Raw genomic sequence first — 25,963 nt, forward strand, 5'->3', positions numbered from 1 at the left:
ACTCAGGTCAAAAAGTGATCAGGTCGTTTGTTTCCGTCGTGTCACATGTTGTGGAGCAGAAGTAGAAGAAGCTGATCAGTTCTCACTGATCGATGGATTGATAATGAAATAAAAATCTCTGCAGCAGAGTCCAGCTTCTTTTATTCAGAGAAAAACAGTGTTTCATTTCTTCACCTTGATTTGTCACTGATGATTTACTATTGATATTTGTCTACTTTTATTAAATTCATATCATTCAGACATTAATAAATAATTCCAGTAGTTTATGATTCAAATCAGACTCTGACGTCAGGTCAGTTTCCCTCTTCTTCTTCTCTCTTGTTGGACGGCAGGCTGCTGTAGGTTTGAGTCCAGTAGGTGACGTAGTCTGATCTCAGGTCGTAGCTGACGAGACAAGATCAATCAATCAATGTTAGTACAGCCTTTATTCACAAATCACACTTTGTCTCATGGAGCCTTAAAAAGTCATGTCTGACTTCATCTTTAAAACACAACAGCATGTAAAACGCACAGCAGCGTTCTGTTGAGACAGAAAATAAACACAAACAATAGAGAAGAGGGGAGTAGGGCTGGTTTAAAGAATTGACATCATGGTGTCTTTTGCGTCGAGCGCTCTAAAACTTGTCGCGGTGCGTGGTTGTGCGCCTCAGACTTTTTGTAACGAGGCGCCTGCACGCGTTCATTTCAACATGGACGCCTTCAAGTGAAGACTTTAGAATCATCTCTACAACTCGTCCTGCGGAGACCAGAGACGATCACATGGTCCTGAATTATCTGAAAGAGACTTCATTTGGTAAAGAGGAGACATTTTACCACCAAGTTTGACAGTCTTGGTTTGTTGTTACAATGTAGTTTACTTTCCTTCATTACTTGTGTCTTTCCACACACTATATTCTCTGTACGCCCACTAGTGGTTCGGAGTGTATTGCGACACCATAATATAAACGCCTCTGTGCGTGCAGGTAGCGCCATCTACTGAGGTTCAAGCCATGATGTCCGGTAGAACAGAGTAACTGTATCAGTATATCAGAACACAAAGTGAAATACTAAACACTACATTAGAATTGACTCCAGTAAAATAGAGGATAGGAGAACACAGTAGAACTCAGAAGTACCTGACAGAGGACTTGCTGATCTGGTGGTCGATTGTCAGGTAGGGTCTGCGTTGTATGGAGAGGGGGGGCCATGCAGCTGGGACTTTACTGTCGCCTCTACTGGGATCACTGGACAAAAAGAGAACAGGCAGAGTTGGGACCATTTCAGACCATTTCAGACCAGGTTCGTATGTGTGTGTGTGTGTATATGTTGTATATGTGTGTGTGTGTGTGTGTGTGTGTGTGTGTGTGTGTGTGTGTGTGTGTGTGTGTGTGTGTGTGTGTGTGTGTGTGTGTATTGCATGCTGGGAGTTTACCCAGTCTTGGCGAAGTTGGTCCAGTATGCGATCATGTACTTGGCCAGTTCCCGGTGTCGGGGGAAGTAGACCAGTGGGGTGGAGAAGGGTTTACCGAACAGGTATTGCAAGTCCTCTGCGTGCTCCGCCCCCACCCAGCGAGGGAATCCTGGGATACGTGTCTTCATGTTGAACATGTAGGAGAAGGTACGAGCTCCACTGAGGGACAAACCACAGGAAAACATTTTCAAAAACATGTCCAGAACCAGAACCACAAGCATCCACCACTCAGATCTGACCTGGAGTTGTTGGCATGCAGCTGGAGGGCGATCTGTGTGGGGACCAGGAACAGGAAGTCGGTTTCAATGTCTGCCACCGTCTTCTTCACCACCTCCTGCTCTGGAAACGATCCCCAGTGTGATGAGTAAACCTCATAGGCCGAGGCAACGGCGGCGCTCCCCTTTTCTTTTGTGAGACCTGCGAGGAGACCCCTCACGTGCTCCCTGAGCAGAACACAGGAGGAGACACATGGGTTCAACAACATCATCACTGTAGAACATAAGATGTCACCATGTTCTCCATGGCAACAACCTCATGATGTCATAATCTCAAGTCGCAGAGTTCTCAGGAAGTCAGAAGAAAAGTGGATCTGGATTTACCTGCTGGTTTCTGGACTCAAACCAGAACTCTGGTCACCTCAGATGACATGTTACTGTTCCTCTAGGCCATTTTTCAAAATAAAAGCTCCCACGGTGCTCAGTACTCACACTGTGGTGTTTCCGTTTTTTTTGTTGATCGAAGGAACGTCGACTCCAGCGAAAATGTGTCCGTCCATGCTGTTAACTCCGGCCATGAAATCAAAGTGAGCAGCGTGATGGAAGAGACGGCTCGGTTCATCAGGGATGAAATCACCATCAACCACCGGAGCCAGTTCAAGGAGATCCATAACCACACCTGCCGAGACAGACACAGTGTATATATATATGCACTGTATATAAAGACCATCAGTGACTGTATATAAAGACCATCAGTGACTGTATATAAAGAGGATCAGTGACTGTATATAAAGATGATCAGTGACTGTATATAAAGATGATCAGTGACTGTATATAAAGACCATCAGTGACTGTATATAAAGATGATCAGTGACTGTATATAAAGACCATCAGTGACTGTATATAAAGACCATCAGTGACTGTATATAAAGATGATCAGTGACTGTATATAAAGACCATCAGTGACTGTATATAAAGATGATCAGTGACTGTATATAAAGATGATCAGTGACTGTATATAAAGACCATCAGTGACTGTATATAAAGATGATCAGTGACTGTATATAAAGACGATCAGTGACTGTATATAAAGAGGATCAGTGACTGTATATAAAGATGATCAGTGACTGTATATAAAGATGATCAGTGACTGTATATAAAGACCATCAGTGACTGTATATAAAGATGATCAGTGACTGTATATAAAGACCATCAGTGACTGTATATAAAGATGATCAGTGACTGTATATAAAGACCATCAGTGACTGTATATAAAGATGATCAGTGACTGTATATAAAGATGATCAGTGACTGTATATAAAGATGATCAGTGACTGTATATAAAGATGATCAGTGACTGTATATAAAGACCATCAGTGACTGTATATAAAGATCATCAGTGACTGTATATAAAGACCATCAGTGACTGTATATAAAGACCATCAGTGACTGTATATAAAGACCATCAGTGACTGTATATAAAGAGGATCAGTGACTGTATATAAAGAGGATCAGTGACTGTATATAAAGATGATCAGTGACTGTATATAAAGATGATCAGTGACTGTATATAAAGATGATCAGTGACTGTATATAAAGACCATCAGTGACTGTATATAAAGATGATCAGTGACTGTATATAAAGATGATCAGTGACTGTATATAAAGATGATCAGTGACTGTATATAAAGACCATCAGTGACTGTATATAAAGAGGATCAGTGACTGTATATAAAGACCATCAGTGACTGTATATAAAGAGGATCACTGACTGTATATAAAGAGGATCAGTGACTGTATATAAAGAGGATCAGTGACTGTATATAAAGAGGATCAGTGACTGTATATAAAGATGATCAGTGACTGTATATAAAGATGATCAGTGACTGTATATAAAGATGATCAGTGACTGTATATAAAGATGATCAGTGACTGTATATAAAGATGATCAGTGACTGTATATAAAGACGATCAGTGACTGTATATAAAGATGATCAGTGACTGTATATAAAGATGATCAGTGACTGTATATAAAGATGATCAGTGACTGTATATAAAGATGATCAGTGACTGTATATAAAGACGATCAGTGACTTTTGGACTCTTGACAGACATTAGAAAGACACTGATCTGCTGCCCTCTACAGACGAGTTTTTGACCGTCCCTGCTGATCTGACCTTTTCCGAGAATGAGCAACACGTCGATTTTTCCCGCCATGGTGAGACCAACCGGGTCGCTCATCTTCAGACATGTTAGCATCTCGTCCTCATCGCTCCTCAGACAGCCGACCTTACGGGCGATCTGCAGTAAGACACAGATGCCTCCATGAGGAACTGTCTGCATAACAACACATTAAAAACATGCTTATGTGTTCAGGCCTGCTGCCACTGAACAGGCGCTGTATGTTCCAACGTGTCTGTGGACCTTCCTGGTGAGGGACATGGGGTTGGTCTGCAGGGCCCAGGGGCTGAGGGCCACACCACACTGGGAAATGGCTCTGCGAAATAATGCTTTATTGTAGGGGGACAGCATCTGAGGACATAGACAGAGGTTAGTGAGACACTAACGACAGTTTTGAGCCTGTAAACGAAGACGAAGTCTCCACTTCCTCCAGAAATGAAGCCACAATATCTTTGATACAAATGCTGCCATCTTGTGTTGATGTCATCATTTGCAATCAGATTCTGTTCAATTCAAACCAAAACTTGAACAAACATCAGTGTGATAGAAACGACCTGAAATGACAGAAACCAACTTTGACAAACATTTAACGTCTACTTTGATTGTTTATTTTGGTCCATGTCCCATCTGCTGACATGGAGGAGGTTTGTGACCTATACTGCAGCCAGCCACCAGGGGGCGATACAGATGTTTTGGCTTCTGTCATGTCGTCCATCTTTATTAACAATGTGTGGTTTGACCACTAAAAGTTATTTTTGTTGCTTTTCTATCTTGAATAAATCAAGTCTCAATTTGTTTTTTAATTCAATACATTTTAATGGGTTGACTTTTTTACTTAAAACTTTATGAATGTTCACATGTTAATAATATTTACTTCCTGTCTGTCAGTCACAGGTCACACATCATCAACTCTCTTTGTCCTCTGACCTGGAAGTTGACACTGGCGCCTCCGGCTGATTGGCCAAAGATCGTGATGTTGTCGGGCTGTCCTCCGAACGCCTCGATGTTCCTGCGGACCCAGGAGATGGCAGCGTGCTGATCCCACAGCCCGTAGTTACCTGAGAGGTCACAGAGGTCACGTGGGGGGGTGACATCACTGCAAAGCTCCGATTGATTGATCAGGGGCCTGAACTACGAAGCTAGTTTAACATATCCAGGATCTCTGTCAGTTATCCAGCTGAACTTAACCTAAGTGGTCACATGATGCTGGTTATCAACTCAGGTTTTCCTCATCAAGATCTGGGTTTGTGCTCAGGGGCGGGGTTTACAGCATATGACCAATCACAGACAGGGACAGGTTTGTCGATTTACAGTAGTTGTTGTATTGTTGTATTTATTAAGTTGGTGATGTCGTGGTCACACCTGGCAGTCGGGCGTCTCCGGTGCTGAGGAACCCTAGCGTCCCGACTCTGTAGTTCACGCTGACGACGATGACTCCGCCTCTGTCTGCCATCTGCTTCCCGTCATAAAGAGAGTCTCCAAGGATGGCAGCGTCGTTAGAGGCCCCCAACAGGAAGGCCCCGCCAAACAGGTAGACCATCACTGGGAGGTTGGTCGCCACTGGAGAGAGAGAGGGTCACTGCAGTTCTTCTAATGTCCACTAGATGCTGCTGTCAACCATTTTAAGCATAGCCCGACACAGTGAGGACATTTTGTCCGGTCCTCCCTTTTTCAAAGGACTGTTTGAGGTTCCAGACTTTGTTTTAGGGTTAGAATAAGGTTTATTCATTTAGTTTGGAGGGTTCAGGGTAGGGGGAGGGGCTAGGGAATTTATTATGTCAATGAGTGTCCTCACTAACATAGAAGTAAAAACATGTGTGTGTATGTATGTGTGTGTGTATGTCTGTGTTCCCTACATTTTCGTCCCTGTGGAACAAAGATGTTCAGGTAGAGACAGTCCTCGCTGCCTCGGGTTTTTGTCTGCAGCAGCGTCACCTGAAGGCAGCGCTCCCGATACTTTGTGGCCTTCAGGATTCCTGGAAACAACAGACTCGTCTGAGAATCAGAAGACGACTCAAGAATTTAATCATCCTCACTCTCACACACCAGGATGACGTGACAACTTCTCCTTCATTTTCTCAATAAATTGTCTCCTGCTCTTTACATCACTGTAGCAGTGTCTCAGTTCGTCCTTCAGAGGACGCCATCCGCCCCGCCCACTAAGGACGCGTCTATCTGAAGGCAGGTTTGAAATGAGACAATGTGGTCTACAGAGGATTTCAGTGATCGGGGTCCAGGCTGTGGAGGACGAAACATGACTTAAGTATAAATATTTCACTTTGTGAAATAGTAATAATAATTATTTAATTCCAATAATAAACATGTCAGTCATATTTACACAAAAACAGATAGCTAACAGCATACTGCGCAAACTAACTTAAAGAACTAAACTTAGAAAACTAAATCAAAATAATATATACAAAATAATAATAATCAGCTGAAAAAAAAAAACACAAACTTTCCACAAGGGAGGGCGGCGCTCTAGCGCCCTCTACTGGCCAGCTGCCACTGGTGTGCACTCTGTCTGGGAGCACACACACACACATTTTGAAGATTCGCTAGGAATAGATTGCATCTGCCTGGATCGCTCAGTTGACCAATCCTGCTCGAGACTGAGGTTGGGACCTCCTACCTCATTAACATATGGACACAGAAATACAGAAATAAATAAATACGGAAATAAATGAATCAATGTCTTAAATTTATTTCCACATTTATTTATTTATTTTCTTATTTATTTATGCATTTATTTATTTATACATTTATTTATTTATTTATACTCAAGTCATGTTTCGTCCTCCATACCAGGCAGCCTAGTCACACCGCTGTGACACAGTCTTCAAACGCAGCCTCTTAACTGAGACACAACCTTGGTCTCATTCGTATCACTTAAGACTACACTACCCATGAGCCTCTGTGGCTGTTGCTGAGGAGAGGACTCTGCTGACATCAGAGTGTAAATCCAACTCATCCAAAGGTTAAAGGTTAACCTCAGATGTCAGCTGTACCACAGCAGAGGCAGACACTCTCTGATTGGATGACAAAGTGAATTGTGGGACTTGTAGTCCTGAAGTGTGAGATGTGTGAGAGTTACCGCTCCATCCAGGATGAGGTTTCGGTTTCTCCCACGTTCCAGGGACGTCAGCGAAGGGGATTCCTTTAAAGACTTCGACAGACCTGAACAGACCCATCCTGTGACTCTTACCCTCCACCTGCCCCCCCTCCGTCTGCACCACACCCAGCTACACACACAGATCACAAGGTTTCAACTGTCTCTTAAATGTAAGAAATATTCTATTAACGTCAACGTCACATTTAAAAAAGTCAAAAAGAAACCTCAGTGAGTTCAGATGTGAACTCACCTGTGGCTCACCTTTGCAGCTGAGGCTGAGTTCAGCCCGACGCCCAACACAAGCAGCAGCAGCAGCATCGTCCTCCCGGCTTCCACGTGTCACCCGTGAGCTGAGTGAGCTGCTGCTGGTACTTATACTCTGGTTACTGGTGACTAGTCTTATCGCCAACAGGTCAGCTGCTCCAGTGGGAACACACGCAGCTGCTGCACACACAGGGGTCTCTCCATAGTTGTGAGGTTAATGACATAATGCATTCCCAAACCTTAACCTACACAACTAAATGCATAACCCTGAACCGGATTCTAACCATAACACCAAGTCTTAACCCTCAAACAGCCCTTTGTCCCCAGGGAGGACCAGACAAAATGTCCTCTCAATGATGGTATTGAACCAAAATTGGCCTCATACCTGTAGAAAGACAAGCGCACACACACACACACACACATACAAACACTCACATATATATGATCATCTGGCCCCTCTAGTATATATATATATAATATATACATATATATGCATCTCTTATCAAAGACCATGGCAGCACAAGAACAGGCCCTAAGCACAAGAGCCAATGAGGTCAGGGTGGAGCACAGCAGACACAGAGGCTCCTGACACCGTTCGGCTCATAGTATCAGGGTTCAGGGTTCAGGCTGGGACAGCAGTCACTGAGAGGCAGAACCAGAATGAGTATAAATATTTATAAAAGTATAAATCATGAACAGTAAAGAACCGTAAACAGAGGTTTTCTCAGTTGAAGCTCGTTTTTACCACCGTCCCTGAAGGCGTGTTGCGCTTGATTGACAGGAGTGTCAGGTTCCCGGGGGCGGGGCCTGGTGTCATGGCTGCGCCCTGTTCGGATCGACTCTTCGAAAGGTAACGAACCTTTTCACCCGTTTCACGTTTAACCGCGTTTTTTATTCGTTTATTCACATTCACGAACTGTGTGCGCGCCGGAAGTGACGCAGGGGAAGAAACAGCGGCTCTGCTAAACACTGTTAGCATGTTAGCTCAGCCCCGAGCTGTTAGCATGTTAGCTTAGCCGTGAGCTAACTGTGAGTCAGAGCAGCAGGATGGGGCTAAGATGCTAACAGTTAGCTTCAGTGACGTCAGACACGTTGGTCAGCTTAATGCTGCGTTCATGACAACTCGGATGTCGTAGTTTTCCGACCTCCTACTCGAAAAGTGCAATGGACGCCACCTACAGTCGGAGTTCGAACTTGTGAACTCGGTGAAACTTCATCTACCCCTAGTTCACGGAGCAGCAGTTGTCTGACGTCACACGCTCATGGAGAAGAGGCTCGTCTGTAGTGACGTGTTCTCTCCTCGTGTGTAGAAGGTGTCTCCAAGTTTAAAAACAAAGTTGAAACGTCTCAGTCTGTTTTTATATCATCAAACCAAACTGATCAGAAACACTTGAACAAACATCAGAGAGAGAAGAACGACCTGAAATGACAGAAACATCTTTACAAACATTTATTTAACGACTACTTAGATTTTTTGTTTGCTCCATGTCCCATCTGCTAACATGGAGGAGGTTTGTGACCTATACTGCAGCCGGACACCAGGGGGAGATACAGATGATGTGGCTTCACTTTTTGCAGCTGTCATGTCGTCCATATTTATTTACAGTGTGTCTTTGGTGCTGAGATGAGCTGCAGCATTAAAAAGTGAAATAAAGTTCTGGACAGACTGTCGTCCTTTGTGTCTCCAGGTGTTGACGATGTCCAAGGAGCAGGTGACTATCAGTGAGCTCCTGCTCTCATTGGACAGTTCGGAGCTGCAGGAGGCGGAGCAGGTGAGGGCGACAGTCAACCAGCAGCTGAGCTCAGGTGAGTCCTACTGCAGAGACACGTTCACTTCCTGTCTGTCTTTGTCATGTAACCTGTAGTTTCTTCTCCCAGACAGAGGAGGTGCGGTTCTCTCCTCTCTGGTGGAGTATTACCTTGACTCCTCGTCGTCTCAGGCAGTTCTCCTCCTGTCGACCATCAGAGAACCTCATCACAAGGTCAGCACCATCTCACTGTCACTCTCCAGCTGTGTTGAGCTACTCTGACGTCAGTGTTCACCGATTTCAGCTGCTGTTGGAGAAGCTCCACGAGTCTCTGAACAGACCTGGAACCAGATTGGCTGCTCTGACTCTGCTGGGTCACCTGATACGCAAGCAACCGCCATGGGTTCATCACATCAGCCGCTCCCCACTGCTGCCGTCACTGCTGCGCTACCTCAAGGTGACAACACGGATATATAGACTAAATATAAACTGTATGTAAAGACCATCAGTGACTGTATATAAAGACCATCAGTGACTGTATATAAAGACCATCAGTGACTGTATATAAAGAGAATCAGTGACTGTATATAAAGACCATCAGTGACTGTATATAAAGATGATCAGTGACTGTATATAAAGATGATCAGTGACTATATAAAGAGGATCAGTGACTGTATATAAAGACCATCAGTGACTGTATATAAAGAGGATCAGTGACTGTATATAAAGACCATCAGTGACTGTATATAAAGACCATCAGTGACTGTATATAAAGACCATCAGTGACTGTATATAAAGACCATCAGTGACTGTATATAAAGAGGATCAGTGACTGTATATAAAGACGATCAGTGACTGTATATAAAGATGATCAGTGACTGTATATAAAGAGGATCAGTGACTGTATATAAAGATGATCAGTGACTGTATATAAAGATGATCAGTGACTGTATATAAAGATGATCAGTGACTGTATATAAAGACCATCAGTGACTGTATATAAAGAGGATCAGTGACTGTATATAAAGATGATCAGTGACTGTATATAAAGATGATCAGTGACTGTATATAAAGATGATCAGTGACTGTATATAAAGATGATCAGTGACTGTATATAAAGAGGATCAGTGATTAATGATCAGCTGTTTATTGTGTTGTGTTTTTCAGACAGACAGTGATGTGGCCGTTCTCATCACTGCAGTCCTTGTCCTCATCACTCTGTTACCCATGATCCCTCAGGCCGGGAAACAGCACATCTACGACTTTTTCGACGTGTTCGGACGCCTCGCATCCTGGAGTTATAAAAACCCCGGTAACACACACAAACTATCACACACACACACACACACACACACACACACACACACACACACACACACACACACACACACACACACACACACACACACACACACACACACACACACACACACAAACTATCACACACACACACACACACACACACACTAGTCTGAATGGGATCAGTGTGATCAGTGGTGTTTGGTCAGCTCTGATTGGCTGTCTCCTCCTGCAGGTCATGTACCTGTGGTTCACCTGGTCCACCTTCATGCAGGTGTGTACTCACTGTTCCACCGTCTCTACGGGATGTTCCCCTGTAACTTCATCTCCTACCTGAGGCTGCACTACAGCATGAAGGAGAACCTGGACACCTTCCAGGAAATCGTCAAGGTCAGTGACCCCAAAGACCACTACAGACCACTACAGACCATAGAAAGCTGTGTGTACAGCAGTGGAGCTGACCACAGTCAGTGACTTAATGTGAACAGATCCAGACTGAAGTGAAACCACTGAATCAACAGTTTGTTTACAGCTCTGAGCAGAAGCCGCAGTTTAATGTTGATTATTGATTAATGATTAATGTTGAACTCTGTTTGAGTCAGATTGTGATGAAACTGTGAGTCGAGGATCTGAGCAGCTGCTCCACTCGTTTCACACTCACACAGAAATACGAGCTGTAAACAGCAGCTGTTGCTTTTCTCAGATAACACCAGTGTCTCTGACGCTGCTGCACTGACTGAGGTTCCACTCTGACTCTGAGGTTCCACTCTGGGTTCACTCTGACTCTGAGGTTCCACTCTGACTCTGAGGTTCCACTCTGACTCTGAGGTTCCACTCTGACTCTGAGGTTCCACTCTGAGGTTCCACTCTGAGGTTCCTCTGACTCTGAGGTTCCACACTGACTCTGAGGTCCCACACTGACTCTGAGGTTCCACACTGACTCTGAGGTTCCACTCTGACTCTGAGGTTCCACACTGACTCTGAGGTTCCACTCTGACTCTGAGGTCCCACACTGACTCTGAGGTTCCACACTGACTCTGAGGTTCCACTCTGACTCTGAGGTTCCACTCTGAGGTTCCACTCTGACTCTGAGGTTCCACACTGACTCTGAGGTCCCACTCTGACTCTGAGGTTCCACACTGACTCTGAGGTTCCACTCTGACTCTGAGGTTCCACACTGACTCTGAGGTTCCACTCTGACTCTGAGGTTCCACTCTGACTCTGAGGTCCCACACTGACTCTGAGGTTCCACTCTGACTCTGAGGTTCCACACTGACTCTGAGGTCCCACACTGACTCTGAGGTCCCACACTGACTCTGAGGTTCCACTCTGACTCTGAGGTCTGACTCTGAGGTCCCACACTGACTCTGAGGTTCCACTCTGACTCTGAGGTTCCACTCTGACTCTGAGGTCCCACACTGACTCTGAGGTCCCACTCTGACTCTGAGGTCCCACTCTGACTCTGAGGTTCCACTCTGACTCTGAGGTTCCACTCTGACTCTGAGGTTCCACTCTGACTCTGAGTTCACTCTGACTCTGAGGTCCCACTCTGACTCTGAGGTCCCACTCTGACTCTGAGGTCTGACTCTGAGGTTCCATTTCCACTCTGACTCTGAGGTCCCACACTGACTCTGAGGTTCCACGACTCTGAGGTTCCACTCTGACTCTGAGGTCCCACACTGACTCTGAGGTTCCACTCTGACTCTGAGGTTCCACACTGACTCTGAGGTTCCACTCTGACTCTGAGGTCCCACACTGACTAGGTTCCACCTGACTCTGAGGTTCCACTCTGACTCTGAGGTTCCACACTGACTCTGAGGTTCCACTCTGACTCTGAGGTCCCACACTGACTCTGAGGTTCCACACTGACTCTGAGGTTCCACTCTGACTCTGAGGTTCCACACTGACTCTGAGGTTCCACACTGACTCTGAGGTCCCACTCTGACTCTGAGGTCCCACTCTGACTCTGAGGTTCCACTCTGACTCTGAGGTCCCACACTGAGGTCCCTCTCTCTCTCTCTCTCTCTCAGCCGATGTTGGAACATGTAAGGGTTCACCCTGAGTTGGTCACAGGGACTCAGGACTATGAACTGGACCCGTCCAGGTCTGTATTCTCTTTGTTGTTATTAGTCTGTTGTTGTTGTTTGTCTTTAATGTTGGTCACTTCCTGTTGTACTGCGATATTAGTGTGGTGTGTAGTGTATTATTAATGAGTGACCACTCCTACTTCGTAGCTTTCAGGGAAATCACGTAAAATGTGTGCTTTAGCCAATATATCTGCTGTAACCATAACAACGGAACTTTGGACAATAAAAAGATGTTCTCTGCATGTAGGACTTGGACTTTACAGTAAACAATTCAACTTTGAATAATTACAGTCTCGAAAAATGGTAGAGACAAGATTAAACATGAGAAACATGAGGCTGGATAATCTTGACTGATAATTATTGATTCTTAGCCTACATCCAGTTAGATACGTTACGTATCCCAGGCACATTATCTCGCAAATATATATCCTAACTAGTTCTATATCTTGACAAACGATCAAAACAGTACGAACAGAAGATGTAGTGGAATCAAATAGTATTTTGATTCATGGTAGTATTCATCTGTGGACGATAAGGCAAAGGGACTCCGGGGAAGAAGTCAAGTCAGTAACATGTAGTGATGAGATATTAATATCTTTGATGTGATAAGGATGGAGAAGAGGAAGGAGAAACTGGGAAGAGAAGCTCCGTGTGTCATGTGACCCCCGACCTTCTAGACCTATAGCAGCAGAACTAAGATCAGGTCTAAGACAAACCTGGACCGGCTCTAACTATAAGCTTTATCCTAAAGGAAGGTTTGAATCTTCAACGTACAGAGGGAGTCTGCCTCCACAACTGAAGCTGAGATGATTCCACAGGAGAGGAGCTTGATGCTGAAGCTCTGGCTCCTCCTCTACTTTAGAGACTTTAGGGACGACAGCCTGAATTCTGGGAGCTCAGGGCTCTAGTGGTGATAAGGTACTATCAGCTCTTTAAGGTTTGATGCTGCCATATTATTAATGTAGGTGAGGAGGAGGATTTTGAATTCTAAATGTAACAGGAAGCCAGTGTAGTGAAGCTAACACAGGAGACATGTGGTCTCTGGTCCTGGTTCTCTTCAGGACACATGCTGCAGCATTTAGGACAAGCTGCAGAGTCTTTAACGACTTCCTGCTGGAGCCTGAGAATAAGGAATTACAATAATCACGTCTGGATGGAACAAAGGCCTGGACTCGTTCTTCTGCGTCTTTTTGAGAAAGGACATGTCTGATGTTTGAGATGTTACGCAAGTGGAAAAAGGCGGTCCTAGAAATTTGTTTAAGTGAGAATCAAAGGACAAATCGGGATCAAAGATCACTCCCAAGTTCCTGATGTTTCACTGGAAGCAAAGACGATGTCGTCTAGTGCAGCTTCATCATTAGATAATGTGTCTCTAAGGTGTTTAGGGCCAAGTATTAGAACCTTAGTTTTATATGAGTTCAATAAGAGAAAATTACAGCTCATCCAGGTTTTTTTGTCCTTGAAACATGAAGTTTAGTTAATTGATGACACTGTTCTGGTTTTATTGACAAGTATAACTGGGTGTCATCCGCAGAGCAGTGGAAATTTACGTCTGAGCTCAGCAAGATGAGCAATGAACTTCAATCAAGTTTCTTTTTATTTTTCTCAAAGAAGTGGGGGCATCAATCCAAATTATTTTGTCAGCTCCTATTCAAAATCTTCGTCACTGGTGTTTCATTGATCGCTCCAGCGTAGAAGTTCTCGTAACATGGACATCAAAGAAGTCTTTATACTTTCATTCTCTTATGTTCTATCACCATGTCCCAGATGGAGGTGTTATGAAGTCCATGACATCGTGATCGAGTGTTCCAGAGTGTCTCTGGATCCTCTGGAGTCGTCATGTGAGGACGACAGTTTCTCCTCCCTCAGAGACCCCCCTTCCTCACCCTCACCCAGACCCCCCCCTCTGTCCTCCCCCCTCCCCCCGCTCGACCTCACCTGCATAGATGGCGTCAGCAGCACAGGTGAGCTCATTCATTCATTATTCACCTGTCATCGATTTGATTTACGGATGAACAGAATATTGGATGAATGGATTTACAGATTCAGGTATTTTATTTATATATATATGTATATGTATATATGTGTATATATATATATATATATGTGTGTGTGTGTAATTTGATTAGTTCATTTATGATCCGTGTTTTGACAGGAAGCTCAACGTGTCCGGCTCTGCCTCAGTTGACCTTTGACACTTGCACACAGGTCAGTGACTTCTGTGTCTTATTGCTGATGATCAGATGAGGGCCACATGTTTCCCATCATGCACTGCAGCAGTCTGAGTGTATGATTGATTTTGATCCCGGACCAATGAACCCAATGTCTCTGTGTTCAGGCTGATGATGTCACATGGAGCCCCTCCTCTCACTGTGGTTTGTCGACGCCCCCCCCTGAACCTGCTGCCACCGACTCCACCCACCCACCAAGCAGAACCGCATCCATCTCAGGTGAGAAGAGTCACGGATCAGATCATCGTCATGATCAGTCACATGTTCATCAGCTCTGATCGTTTCGTTCTGAATGTAAAACTAAAACTCACTGTTTGACTCCAGCTGTGGAATGTCCTCCATCTTCCTCTGTCCCTGTGACATCACTGAGCGAATACAACCAGGACGGAGGTCTGACTCCTCAGGACAACCACCAGGTGAGATCAGGACCACGGCTTGGTACTTTACAGCAGAAGACTTTTATTGTGAAAGAATCTGTCTGTGTCCTCACAGGTGAAGCAGCAGCCAATCCCTGAGCTGGAGAGGTCATCCAGTCAGCCAGTCACAGAGAAGGAGGAGAGAGTTCAAAGTGATGTCATCAACAGCAGCGGAGGTGAGGTGATGATCGATGTGATCAGCTGATCATGCCGTCCTGCATCCACAGTGAACATCCACATCATAAACACATTAGCCATAACTGAGGGAGCACTTTATTAGGAACAACTCACAGACTCAGGCTCCGTCCACACTAACTTACCTGAAAACACGTCACATGACCGTTCACGTCCACTGGTCATGTGGTGTAAACAGGAAGTAGATTGTCTCCTCTGCAGCTGGTTGCTTAGTAACAGAAACTCCTCTGAAGGAGGAGCAGTGAAGGTGAAGAGTCAGAGCAGGGACGACGAGGTGGAACTGTTACTGACAGGAAGTGTTAGAAACAGGAAGTGTTACTGACAGGAAGTGTTAGCGACGCTTTGTGTTCACCGCTGGTCGTCGAGTCATGTGACTGATGAGAACCAATCAGGAAGAGAACGTCTGAGAGTTTCCAAACTAAAACGAGACCAGTTTACACAAGTCTCTGATTCAGAGGCTGGAGAACTCCACCAGGTGTAACCATAGCAACAGTGATGAGTTATATAACTGAGACGTGTTTGTGTGGGCGGAGCCTCAGTTCTTGATGATGGAAACATTCCTGTAAGAAGTAGCTCAGTCAGTTTGGTGTGTGTGTTCGAGTCATGTGATGTATAAACTCTTTGAACTGATGATGAGGAGAAATGATTCAGTGAAAAACAAACGCCTTTGTCTCGTTTCTCTCAAGACTCCACCCCCCCTCAGCACATCCTCCTCACCTCTACCCCCAGCTGTGGCCAGTCAGACTCACCCCTCCCCCGTCCTCCCCCCTCCATCTCACTCTGCTTCACCCCACCAACCAGGTCAGAGGAGGGAGGCCTCTTTGATCAGAGTCCCGCCTTCCCATACGAACCCCTGTTTGAGCTGGCTCTGCCTCGAGCCGCCCAACTCTTCATCGGGAGGAAGACTCAGGTAAATTCAAAGTCTGTCTCTGTCTGTCTTGATGTCAGTCTTTGATGTGAATGTATAAATTCTACTATTTTTATATACATGTTTTAACCTAAATTTAACATTAACTTCACACACATTTATCCACATTTATGTAGTTTCTTTTCTAGATTTTTGTATCTTTATTAATATTATAATACTACAACTTAATTTTCATGAAATTCTTCACCTGATCTTTCAGATTACAATTTTTATTTCCTTGAACGTCTGTACAAACCGAGGATGTGTGTTTTATGTTGTATTAACAAATCTAATAAAAGCTATTCAATATTTTTAGCTCATGATTGAAGTGATGTTTTTCTTCTTGTGGATCCTGTTGTGACCTGTAGGAGGTGCTGGAGAGAGCAGCAGGTCAGCAGGAGACGGGGGGAGGTGGGGGAGGAGTGGAGGGAGAGGACAAGAAGCAGGATCAGACCTCCGTCTCCCCTCTGGAGGCTCTGGACCAGCTGATCGTCTACGGACGCGACGCCCATGAACGCCTGAGCAGTAGGTGAGACTGTTACCATGGAGATGGATGAAGAGAAAAACAACAGCAAACAGCAAACGGCCAACAACATCTTCTGTCTGGCTCCGCCCACAGGAAGAAGAATTTCACATGAACTCATTCTGTGTGTGATCCTGTATTTCTGAGTGAGGACATTTCGGTCCTCACTTCTTCAGTGGCCAGTTTGGGGTTTAAGACTTGGTTTCAGGGTTAGAATCAGGTTTAGGTTAGTGTTAGACATTTAGTGGTGATGTTAAGGTTAGGGTAAGGCCCTCTGGAACGTGTTATGTCAATGAGTGTCCTCACTAAGGCAGAAGTACAATCGTGTGTGTGTGTGTGTGTGTTGCAGGTTGTCAGCAGTCAGTAGGTCGGTGGATCGAAGTCATTTTGGAGGTAAACAGCAAAGCATGAAAACCAAAGGTACCTGAATTAACTCACTGACTCAGCTTGTTAAATGAATTCACCTGTTTGATCAGATGATTGCAAGCTTTCAGTCGTCTTCTTCTTCTTGATATAATTCAGTCTCTACTGTTGTTATTTATTATTTAAATTCGATTTTACATTACTCGATTGAACCGAAGAGTTGTGAGAGTTTGTGCATTAAATTGAATAGAGAGACTAACCTTACTAACTGTACTAACCAGACTAACTGTACTTTTCTGTGTGTTTAAATTGTGCCTGTCTCGACTGAACAGATCAGTTATTCACAGGCTGTAAACACATTGATGTCTGTCTATTGTGTATGTGTTGTGTGTTTTTATGGTCTGTGTGGATTGTGTGTATTGATGGTCTTTGTGTTGTATGACGTGTCAGGTGCGGTCGTGGGGGAGGAGCTTCAGTCACTGAGGAGTCAGTTGTTGCTGATCCACAGTCAGCTTCAGTACGAACGTTTCAAACGGCAGCAGCACGCCATCAGAAACCGCCGCCTGCTGCGCAGAGTCATCAACTCTACTGCGCTGGAGGAGCAGAGTATCGCCATGGTAACAATACACATCTCAACACTGTCTGAGCACAGCGTTGTCATGGTGACACAAAATTTTCTTTAATTTATTTAGCGGGTGGCAACCAATGTCAAGGTGCATTACAGAATGGACATTAACAACGTGTGTGTGTGTGTGTGTGTGTGTGTGTGTGTGTGTGTGTGTGTGTGTGTGTGTGTGTGTGTGTGTGTGTGTGTGTGTGTGTGTGTGTGTGTGTGTGTGTGTGTGTGTGTGTGTGTGTGTGTTGGACAGAGGGCTCAGCTGGGCGTTCAGGACGAGGAGATTCGTTCTCTGAAGTTGAGTCTTGAGGAAGAACAGAGACGTTACACACAACTGCAGCAGGACACACACACACACACCAACCAGCTGAACACACAGATCCAACAACTGCTGCTGCAGCAACAGGACGAGCAGACACACAACCAGAGGCTGCAGGTACACACACACACTGACACACACACACACCCTAATAACCACTGACACACACAAATTAATACACTGTGACACTAACACACACACATTAATATACACTGACTCACACACAGATTAATACACACTGACACACTTATACTCAAGCTGACACACACACACAACAACCAGCTGTGTTGTGATTGGCTGTTTCAGAGCGACCTTCAGGAGTGTCAGAGCAGGCTGAGAATTGTGGAGGCGGAGCTTCAGAGAGCCAATAACAAGGCCTACAACTCTGAGCATCAGCTGACCCAGCTGTCACTCAAGGTGAGGAGCACTGTGATTGGACAGTTCTTTACATGTAGAGATTACATTACATTACATTTAGCTGAAGCTTTTATCCAAAGCGACTCACAATAAGTGCATCAACCACGAGGGAACAAACCAGAACGACGTCAATCAAGAAAGACAAACTACAAAGTGCAACATGTAAGTGCAACTAAATATAGTGTTTTTAGTTTTTTTTAAACAATCTTTAGTCTGAAGAGGTGTGTCTTCAGTCTGGAGGAAGATGTGTAGACTTTGTGTCCTGATGTCCATGTGGAGCTGGTTCCACCGTTTAGGAGCCAGGACAGGAAACTGTCCTGATGTTGTTGAGTGACAGCTGTCCCTCGCAGGGAGGGAGCAGCTGATTGGCTGATGCAGAGCGGAGTGGACGGGCTGGGGTGTGAGGTTTGACCATCCTCCTGATGTTGTGCAGCATGAATCTACAGGAACGTGTTGTTGCAGTAATGTTGGCAGTGAGGGAGAGTTGGCTGTCGAGTGTCACACCCCGGTCACGGGTAGGAGGAGCTTTTCCCTGGAAGGAAAAGTAGTTTGTAGATGATAGATGGGAGCAGGGACTCTCTCCCTGCTCTCATCCTACCTGAGACACAGAGCCTGAGACACCCAGGTCCTGAAGGGAGGTAATGAGGATTTGAAGCTGCTCTAGCAGTGTGAAGCTGCTCAGAGACAGCAAGGAGGACAGTCTCAGTTGAGTGGCCTTGAAACCAGACTGGTGAGGGTCAAGAAGGTTGTTGTGGTGGAGATGGGAGGAGAGTTGATTAAAGATCGCTCGCTCAGAGCTGTGAAACAAAGGGAAGAAGAGAGACAGGTCTGTAGTGGTTTACTTCAGACGGGCCGAGGGGGGGTTTCTTCAGGAGAGGGTTTACTCTTGCCTCCTTCAGAGAGTTAGGGAAACAGTTGACAGGGAAGTGTTGATAAGATGGGTGAGAAAGGGAAGAAGGTCAGGAGCGATAGACTGGAGAATGTGAGATGGGGTCATGGGGGCAGGTGGTCGGGGGGGCGGAGGTTACCAAGGTAAGAACTTGATTGGGAGACGGGGGTGAAAGAGGAAAGTGAAGATGATGAAGATGAAGATGATTGAAGTGTAGTTACAGAAGGAGGATTAGAGAATGAGGAGCGTAGGTCATCTGTCTTTTTTGTAAAGTAGTTGACAAAGTGGCTTGGTAGAAGGGGGACTGGGGGTCAAGGAGGTTGGAAAAGATGGAGAAGAGTTTTTTGGGGTTTGAGAATGAGGATTGAATTGTAGTTTGGTAAAAAGAGCTTTTGGCTGCAGAACTGGAGACAGAGAAAGAAAAGAGAGGAGACTGATCAGTGAGCAGCTCGTCAGGGTGTTTAGATCTTCACCATTTCCTTTGTGATGCTCACATAGTGGCTCGGTCGGCTCGAGTCAGACGGAGCTGGGGAGGACTTGGGCTCCGGCCTGAAGTAAGAGGACAGAGAGAATCAAGAGAGGAGGACAGAGTAGAAAGGAGACAGTCTGTGGCAGAGTTAGGATGCATGAGTGAGAAGGAGTCAGTGGAAGGGAGATAAACCAGAGGAGGAGGGAGAGAAGGAGAGAGGAGGACAGAGAGGAGGACAGAGAGGAGGTCAGAAGGAGGGAGAGAGGAGCAGGTACAGGTCTGTTGATGTGGTCGGGTTGTCAGCTTGAGAGAGTCAGAGATATAGTCAAGGTGGTTACCAGCTTTGTGAGAGATATCTCATCCAATCAGACAAAGAATGATGAAGATGATATTGATATTGATATTGATATTGATGATGGCGATAGTGATGATGAAGATGATGATGGTGAATATGACGGTGATGAAGATGATGGTGATGAGGATGATGGCCCTTGTATTGGTCCTGTGTGTGTGTGTGAGTGATGTTGTGTCTGGATGTTTCTCTGCAGTTGAGCAGCAGTGAACAGTTGCAGCAGCAGATCTTCTTGATGAACCAGCAGCTCGTCCTCCTCAGAGAAACTAACAGAGCTCTGACCAATCAGCTGGAGGGAGGAGGGGCCGACCGCTGGACCGTACGACAACACACACACACACATCTCTCTATAGTTGGGGGGATACTCATTGACATAATGCATTCCCCAGCCCCTTACTCTAACCTTACTTTGACTTTGTGAGGACCATGAAAATGTCCCCACAATGATGATTTTGAACCATAATTGGCCTGATAACTACAGATAGACAAGCACACACTGAAGTCGTTTTCATACACGTGGATCTCAGACTTTATACCAGAAAATGAATCTGCAGTTGGTGATCGTTGAAATGTTTCAGTAAAGAAAACAAGTTCATGTCGGGTTCTGGAACTTTTTTTTGAAATTTATAAGTGAATTAATCTAAAATGCAAATAGTTTTTTCTCTCTTTGAGCCTGATTATCGTGTGTGTGTGTGTGTGCGCGCGTGCAGGAGGCGTCCATGCTGCAGTGCAGTGTGGGTAAAGAGTGCCAGCGTCTGAGGGACAGCGAGGTCCAGCAGAGACAGAAGCTGGAGGCAGCCAATCACAGGATCGTGGAGCTTGAGAACCAGCTGACCAGGAAAGATCAGTGCATCCAGGATCAGAAGAAACTCCTGGAGGACACCAAGGCCCAGAGCAGGTCAGATTCCTAACACTAACCAGTTACCTAAACCAATCCACATTAACCAGTTAACTAAACTATCAACCTTAACCAGTTAGCCCTGACCAGCCTGCTCTACACTGATTGATGAAGGATTCACCTGTAAACAAAACTCAGAAGTTTAGTTCATGTTATTAACAACAGTCGTACATAGGATCAGACATCATTCTATAATATAGTATAAGCAAATAACATTCAGTGTGTGTGTGTGTGTGTGTGTGTGTGTGTGTGTGTGTGTGTGTGTGTGTGTGTGTGTGTGTGTGTGTGTGTGTGTGTGTGTGTGTGTGTGTGTGTGTGTGTGTGTGTGTGTGTGTGTCAGAGCGGAGTTGTCGGCCTGTGACAGTCGCTGCGTTGCTCTGCAGAGAGTCAGTCAGAACCTGCAGACTGAGATGCTTCACCTGTACAGTCAGATCCACCTGGAAACTCACAGTCGCCCTCAGGACGTCTGCGGCAGGTAAACTGATGATATCATCCTCTGATGTCACTGCAGGAGTCAAAACTTCAACGTCTTTTATCAACATTTGACCGGGTTTCTTTGACAGAAAGTTTAGTTTACTATTAAAATGAGTTTTCTTCTGTTTGTCACAAATCTGAGGAATCATTCATGTTACAGTTTATCCTCAGTGTCCAGAGGCTAAATGCTAAAAACACAGCTAGTGTCAGCCGCCTCAGTATCTATGTAAAGTAGCTAACATTAGAACACAGAGCACAAGCAAAGGTTAACTTTATTATTTATGGATAAAACCAGTCAGATGATAACAGCTGATGATGTCGTGTGATGTCATCTTTCTCTCCCTCAGGCCCAATGGCGGCAGTGTTGCTTTACCTGTTGCTCAGAGCAGCCTCAGGCCCCGCCCCTCCTCTTCTTCTGTTGGTATAATAAATGGAGTGGTGTCCACCTCCCCCCTGCACCTCCCGTCCTGCTCCTCCTCCCCTCTCTCCCTGTCCCCCATCGAATCCCCCCTGGCCGTCGGATCGTTCCTGGAGCAGCGAGCGCGGCAGCTGTTCGGACCGACCAATCACAGCCCGGAGGAGGAGGAGGAGGTGGAGGAGGTGGAGGATGAGGATGAGGAGGTTCAGTCGGAGACCCTTCTTCTGGATCATGAAGTGGAGGAGGCCACCCTCCTCTCAGAGAACCCTCAGATGGCGCCTCCAAGCCTGGCTACAGCTCACAGCTTCACCGCCTTCAAACCCGCAGCGCTCCCCCCAGGTCCTGCCCCCCCTGCAGACCTGACCCTCGCTGTTCGCCAGAGGAGACACGAGCTGAGCATTATGGACTACGACGAGACGCTGCCAGAGTACTGACGGAGGACTGGAGGCCGTCCTCAGATCAGCAGCTGACCTGCTGACTGGTCTGTTTTCACATCTGCCTTAAAAACACTGTGTGTCACAACTTTTTCCTGTTCGGTGGATAAAACCATAGTGGTGAATAAATTGCGAAGCTAGCTCGAATGCTAACCAGCCAATAAGCTGACAGAGATTAAAGAGAATCAGTCGGAGTTTAACCTCCAGAGCACAAATGAAATGACATCAGTGTAAAGTCAAACTCTCACTGATTATATTGAAATGAACCAATAAATGTTATAAATCTCAGTCCACCTAAAGAACTGAAGCTACAGCTAAGATAGAAATCAGAGAGAACTGTAGTATGTTCTGCTAATGCCAAAATGAGCTTGTCAGCTAAGTGGCTTTTAGTTCAAACCAATTAATGAGCAAGTTGATGGATGTTAATTTAACAGAAGAATAAAGAAATAAGTTAATGTTAGCAAAAAAATTATTTACTTTGATGTAAGAACATATCCAGAATTGTGTCAAGATATAAAACGAGTTATAAAGAGACATTAAATAGAACTGTAAAATCTTAAAAACTAAATAACAGTCACAGCAGCTAAATACAACAAAACAAATCACATCAGTAATTCTACTGTAATATGATGTTTAAAGTCTCACAGCTAACATTAACATGCTAATATTTGCCCTCAGCACATTGACTTGTGAATTAACTTGCTCATGCTCTGATAGCTGTGCAGTTATTGTGACGTTCCTGAGTCTGAACGTTGGATCTTGAGTTTTGTTTTTGTCGTCAGGAAACAATTAATTAAACCAAAAATAAGGGAAGAAAGTGGAGGTTTGTTTGAATGAGTGAATTTAAGGGGAAGCTAACAGTAGCTGTGCTAATGATCCAGCGTTATCTGCAACATAAAACTGCCTTCCTGTCACAAACATCCGTTTTTCTTCTCTGCAGCTGCAACAGCAGCATCAAAACACTATCAACCTTTTTACACCAAAATTAGCAGTTATATATTTCAGGGGAAAAAACATCGGAACGCGTTGCCACTAATCAGGCTTGACTTTCTGTCTGGACTGACGCTGAGCTGCTCAAATGACTGTTACGTCTCATCCTCTGTATCTGAACCTCAGCAGCACATTCTCAGCAGGCATGCCCTAGCTAGCAGCTATCTAGCATAGATAGCATCATTAGCACAGCCATGATGTGCTGTGTAGACAAAGGTGTATGTGGTTTAACAGCAGGCGTGTTCAGTGTTTGTGCCTCAAAAAGACATCTCAGTGGAAACTGACCCAAGATCTTCGTGTTCGACCGAGTGTTTTATTTACGTCACTGCCATTCAGAGCCGATAAATATCAGTGACGACCGTGTGACACAGGAACATTCACAGGCTGAATGATCCTTTTCACACTGAAGCAAAACGACATGTCTGTGGGTTTATTTTGTCCAGTGTGAAATCACACAAATAACTTCAACAACACAACGATAATGATGAAAACATCAGGGCTGCTTTAGTCCAAACAAGCTGCAGCATCTGAAATATTATTAATGTTAGTTTCATGATCACTTATAACACTGTCCACAGTTGATCATGGGGTTCCTCAGGGTTCTATTCTTGGTCTGTTATAGTATTTCCTATTTACAGATGTCTCCTCACCCTGCTGTCGAATTGATCTGGAGAATGAACAGCAGACATCCATAAACATAATTAAAAGTTAAAATGGATAAAAACACCAGCGCCCGTGTGATCGAGGCGTCGTTATTCATTTTTAAACTTCTGGTCTGGACGTTGAAGAAACTGGTTCGAGGTTTATTTTGAAATAAGACACTTGTCAGTCTGGGGAGACTGGGCTGCAGGTGAATCAAAGACCAGAGAACTCAGACAGGATCTGTGGGGACTGATGCAATAAACATTCTGTTTGATTTTCTTTATCATATATGTATGTTTGTTACACAGAAAAGGGAAAATGTTGATCATCAACTCTCCAGCAAGGTATTTCACAAAGTGATCCCACTTGTCACATGCTGCTCACAGGCTGAGTCACTCGCTCTCTGCTTGACAGTTTCTAATGTATAAATAACACCTTGCTTCTTTTTCATATCCAGCAACATTTACAGCCATAAGAAAAAACTGTGACAGGCAGCTGAGAAAACAGCTCAGTCTCACTTCAGGTACAGGACGTGTTTATTCTAGCTGAACTGCTGCTTCCAGCCTTTATGCTAAGCTAGGCTAACCGTGTTCTGGCTCCAGATCTGTGTCAGGTTATTGTGATTAAGTCTCAGATACTGTGAAGCTACAATGTTTTTCTGATTCTGTGTGATGTTGATCTGAACTTATCAGGTGTAACATCTTGAACCTTGATCTTCATCATGTAATGTGAACGTGACGCTGATCTTCGCCATCACACGTCACAAGCAAAGAGGAGTGAAACTGCTCCTTCAAAGTAAAGGCTGAGTTCATCGTCATGACGACAAACGAATGAATTATCTGCTTTTCTTTCTTTTTCTGCAGTGTTGTTGTTTTCACCTGAGAAACACAGGGGGCGCTGTTCTGTGTCATCACCAGCTCGAATAGACAAATATTAAACTGTGAACACTAAAATAAAGATTTATTCATAACCAGCGTCTCCACTGAACTCTGTCGATGATTGTGAACGACACGAAACCTGAAACAATGTGACTTTCCTCTTTCCTCGTCCTTTAGAGAATTGTAAATGATTTTGTTATGAAATACGTTAAGCTTGTATCCCCTGACTTCAGAAGGTCCCTCGGTCACATCGACTGCTGGACGCAGCAAACCTTTTCCCTCCATTTTCTCTTGGAAAATCAGTTTTGAAGCGCAATGAATCCTGGGACATGTGGGGCCCGGAAGGATCCCCTCGGTGGAGCCTCCGCTGCTCGGGGGTGGAAGGACATGGGGAGGAGCCTAGGAATCAGTCTCGTCGCGCGGCTGTGACGTGATTAGGAATGCGGCTGAATCACCTCGACTCCTTCATGGCGTTGCTAGGAAACGGCCACAGTTCCGCCCTTGACGCGCTCTGATGATGTTGTACCCTAGCAACGAGCAGACGCTCCATAGCAACCGGCTGTAAACGTCTGGTTAGTCTCATGTTAGTTTGATCTAGTGGTTTGAAGTTAGTTAAGTTAGTTTTTAACTAACCGGACCTGTTTGTGTTCCCGCCATTTGACTGACGAACAGGAAGTGAACTCAGCTGTTCAGGTAAGAGTCATTAATAAAAGCTAATGACGTCATGAAGGTTCTGCAGTGTTCAGGTACAGATCAAAGGAGCTGATGCGCTTCTGTGTCACGTGACAGGTTTCATACATAGTTTAATAACCTGATAGGACTGGTTCCAAGGAAGCAACGCTCTGTGACGTCACTCTGGTGTTTCTATGTGTCTGTGCTGTGTGACGTCACTGCATGTCACTGCCATGTCTCAGTGTGATGTGTTCATGGAACCTTTGTGGTGTATCTGCAGGAGACTGATGGAGAAGATGGTGAAGCCTCTGATTCCTCCTCACATGTCGGTTTATGCCGACAAACATGGCGTCTTCCACCTGCTGCAGGTAAAGAACCTGAAACTGACATGACATCATCGCCTTCATGTAGTCTGTGGAACAAACTGTCATCTGTGGGTGTGTGTGGGTGTGGTTGTCTCTGTGTGTGTTTGTCTCTGTGTGTGTGTGTGTGTGTGTGGGTGTC

General features: G+C 45.0%; 3 protein-coding genes across 5 annotated transcripts in view; 2 read left to right on the forward strand and 1 right to left on the reverse strand.

Annotated features, from left to right (window-relative positions):
* Positions 1–124: 124 nt before the first annotated feature.
* On the reverse strand, positions 125–8,446 carry LOC118114697 (bile salt-activated lipase). Its single transcript, XM_047341165.1, has 12 exons — positions 7,220–8,446; positions 6,941–7,088; positions 5,703–5,822; positions 5,209–5,406; positions 4,774–4,904; positions 4,090–4,197; positions 3,843–3,966; positions 2,158–2,344; positions 1,690–1,893; positions 1,412–1,609; positions 1,116–1,223; positions 125–384 (listed from the first exon to the last, which is right to left on the reverse strand). Exons 1-12 carry the CDS (start codon positions 7,274–7,276, stop codon positions 294–296), a joined length of 1,674 nt encoding a protein of 557 aa, XP_047197121.1. The 5' UTR covers positions 7,277–8,446; the 3' UTR covers positions 125–293.
* Positions 8,007–24,879, forward strand: tsc1a (TSC complex subunit 1a). 2 transcript variants are annotated; one of them, XM_035165228.2, is made up of 22 exons: positions 8,007–8,072; positions 8,911–9,028; positions 9,101–9,204; positions 9,275–9,427; positions 10,138–10,282; positions 10,505–10,659; positions 12,300–12,373; positions 14,124–14,320; positions 14,512–14,564; positions 14,695–14,806; positions 14,912–15,003; positions 15,080–15,179; positions 15,885–16,108; positions 16,474–16,634; positions 16,978–17,048; positions 17,442–17,608; positions 17,861–18,043; positions 18,233–18,343; positions 20,250–20,372; positions 20,764–20,951; positions 21,292–21,426; positions 21,773–24,879. In XM_035165228.2, exons 2-22 carry the CDS (start codon positions 8,920–8,922, stop codon positions 22,275–22,277), a joined length of 3,162 nt encoding a protein of 1,053 aa, XP_035021119.1. In that variant the 5' UTR covers positions 8,007–8,072; positions 8,911–8,919; the 3' UTR covers positions 22,278–24,879. The 2 variants fall into 2 exon arrangements, with proteins under 2 accessions (XP_035021119.1, XP_035021120.1); XM_035165229.2 differs by having other exon boundaries at positions 16,978–17,021.
* Positions 24,880–24,965: 86 nt separating this feature from the next.
* ak8 (adenylate kinase 8) overlaps positions 24,966–25,963 on the forward strand; it is a 15,072-nt gene continuing 14,074 nt past the window's right edge. The window contains exons 1-2 of one of the 2 annotated variants that reach the window (XM_047341166.1): positions 24,966–25,480; positions 25,740–25,827. In XM_047341166.1, the coding sequence (XP_047197122.1) occupies positions 25,747–25,827 (81 nt within the window). In that variant the 5' untranslated portion in view covers positions 24,966–25,480; positions 25,740–25,746. The remainder of the gene's footprint in view (positions 25,481–25,739; positions 25,828–25,963) is intronic. The other variant, XM_035165301.2, reaches the window with a different exon arrangement.

The sequence above is a fragment of the Hippoglossus stenolepis genome, chromosome 9 (assembly GCF_022539355.2).
Source record: "Hippoglossus stenolepis isolate QCI-W04-F060 chromosome 9, HSTE1.2, whole genome shotgun sequence".
Lineage (NCBI taxonomy): Eukaryota > Metazoa > Chordata > Actinopteri > Pleuronectiformes > Pleuronectidae > Hippoglossus > Hippoglossus stenolepis.

What these genes read in the sequence shown, in the direction of transcription:
- LOC118114697 (XM_047341165.1), bottom strand. Translation starts at nt 7,276, where the DNA reads ATGCTGCTGCTGCTGCTTGTGTTGGGCGTCGGGCTGAACTCAGCCTCA. An exon ending in AAAAACGGAAACACCACAGT is followed by an intron (nt 1,894 to 2,157) that starts GTGAGTACTGAG and finishes TGTTCTGCTCAG; the next exon opens with GGAGCACGTGAGGGGTCTCC. An exon ending in ACCAACTTCGCCAAGACTGG is followed by an intron (nt 1,224 to 1,411) that starts GTAAACTCCCAG and finishes CTTTTTGTCCAG; the next exon opens with TGATCCCAGTAGAGGCGACA.
- tsc1a (XM_035165228.2), top strand. Translation starts at nt 8,920, where the DNA reads ATGTCCAAGGAGCAGGTGACTATCAGTGAGCTCCTGCTCTCATTGGAC. An exon ending in CACTGCTGCGCTACCTCAAG is followed by an intron (nt 9,428 to 10,137) that starts GTGACAACACGG and finishes TGTGTTTTTCAG; the next exon opens with ACAGACAGTGATGTGGCCGT. An exon ending in CCTTTGACACTTGCACACAG is followed by an intron (nt 14,565 to 14,694) that starts GTCAGTGACTTC and finishes CTCTGTGTTCAG; the next exon opens with GCTGATGATGTCACATGGAG.